A 1,259-nucleotide genomic window follows, 5' to 3' on the forward strand; every position below is an offset into this window, starting at 1 on the left:
GCTACAAAATTATTTTTACGAGGGCGAGACGAAACCACCTGTCACTCTGTTCTTGTGCACTACACTTCAGACGGGATTGAAGGGGGGGAAGATGGAATAGAGCTTTCGTTCAATGCCGATGCCGACCTACTGGAGGTGAAGTTGGCACCTGAATGTTTCAGCACTTTGATCTCTGGCCCCACCCCTTGCAGCACCCGTGTGCAGGTTCACAGCATTTATAATATATTTGTTGAGCCCAAAATGTCTTCGGTGGGGTGGCCTTGATGCCTCTTCTGCATCACCGCACCACACACGGTCAACAGCTACCTAAGCAGTGTGCTACTGATATCCCCCACAGGAGCTCAAGAAGGCGCTGCCTCCAAATTTCAGTGGACCGGCTTCATTCGAGGAGGAATTGGCTCGTCTTGGCGAACATGGCTCTGAGGGGTTGTTATCTCAGCGGCTTCTTCTGCAGCACTTGCTGCAGACTCTGGGCCCCAACAGGGTGGTGTTCTACGCAACAGGAGAGGGTGATTGCCGCAGTAGTGTCTCCCCCTGAATCTTCTGCTCAAAGAACTTCGCAGCATGTGGATGGCTTAGCTTCTCTTCTCTTGTACATGCCCTGCAGTAATGCTTTCCCTCTTCTTGGGTGCTGCTGCTGCAGATCAGGAACGAGAAGACGGCTCCACCTTGGAGGCCCAAGTTATGATGGCTGGGCCCCGACTCGCAGCTGCTTTAGAGTTTCTCGCTGTGAGGCCTGTCGGCGAAGTTGCAGCTCCTGTGCAGGGGGCCTCAGAAGTTCAGGATTTGAGCGAACTGCTAATTAGAGATGACAGTGTTCAAGAACAGGCTGAAGATGGCGCCGAGAAAACAGAAGAGTCACCAGACGCACAGGAAGGTGATGGTGCGCCAGGAAGCTCTGAGGAAACCGAAGACCAGCGCAGCGACAACGCGGAGCAGAGTGAATCAGGCACTGATGCAGCTTCTGGCAAGGCCGAAGAGTCCCCAAGGATTACTCTTCCTCCTAAGAAATACCCTATGGCTGATGATATATGGGGAGAGTCGGAGCTGGAATTTTTAGAGTCAGAAGGCAGGACAGTGCCGGCAGCAGAGGACACCACTGCTTCCTCTGCAACTGGACCTTCAGACACCGATAACCTTGGGGACGATGCTGCTACGAAGGAACGACAAGAGGGGGCCAGCAGTGAAAGCACTTTGGGTGCACTCCAGCATTTGCTACAAAGACGCTGGACCGCCTGGGGGCCCTATTGCCCCGTTAC

The 1,259-nt window shown here is 53.8% G+C and overlaps 1 protein-coding gene across 1 annotated transcript in view; it reads left to right on the forward strand.

Moving 5' to 3' along the window:
* Positions 1-1,259, forward strand: part of EMH_0040610 (uncharacterized protein) — a gene marked incomplete at both ends in the record, with an annotated part of 8,532 nt that overhangs the window by 5,957 nt on the left and 1,316 nt on the right. Inside the window, 3 exon segments of the mRNA XM_013495522.1 lie at positions 71-135; positions 338-509; positions 608-1,198. Coding sequence (XP_013350976.1) covers positions 71-135; positions 338-509; positions 608-1,198 — 828 coding nt within the window.

The sequence above is a fragment of the Eimeria mitis genome, genomic scaffold, assembly GCF_000499745.2.
Source record: "Eimeria mitis Houghton genomic scaffold, Emh_scaff1618, whole genome shotgun sequence".
Taxonomy (NCBI): domain Eukaryota; phylum Apicomplexa; class Conoidasida; order Eucoccidiorida; family Eimeriidae; genus Eimeria; species Eimeria mitis.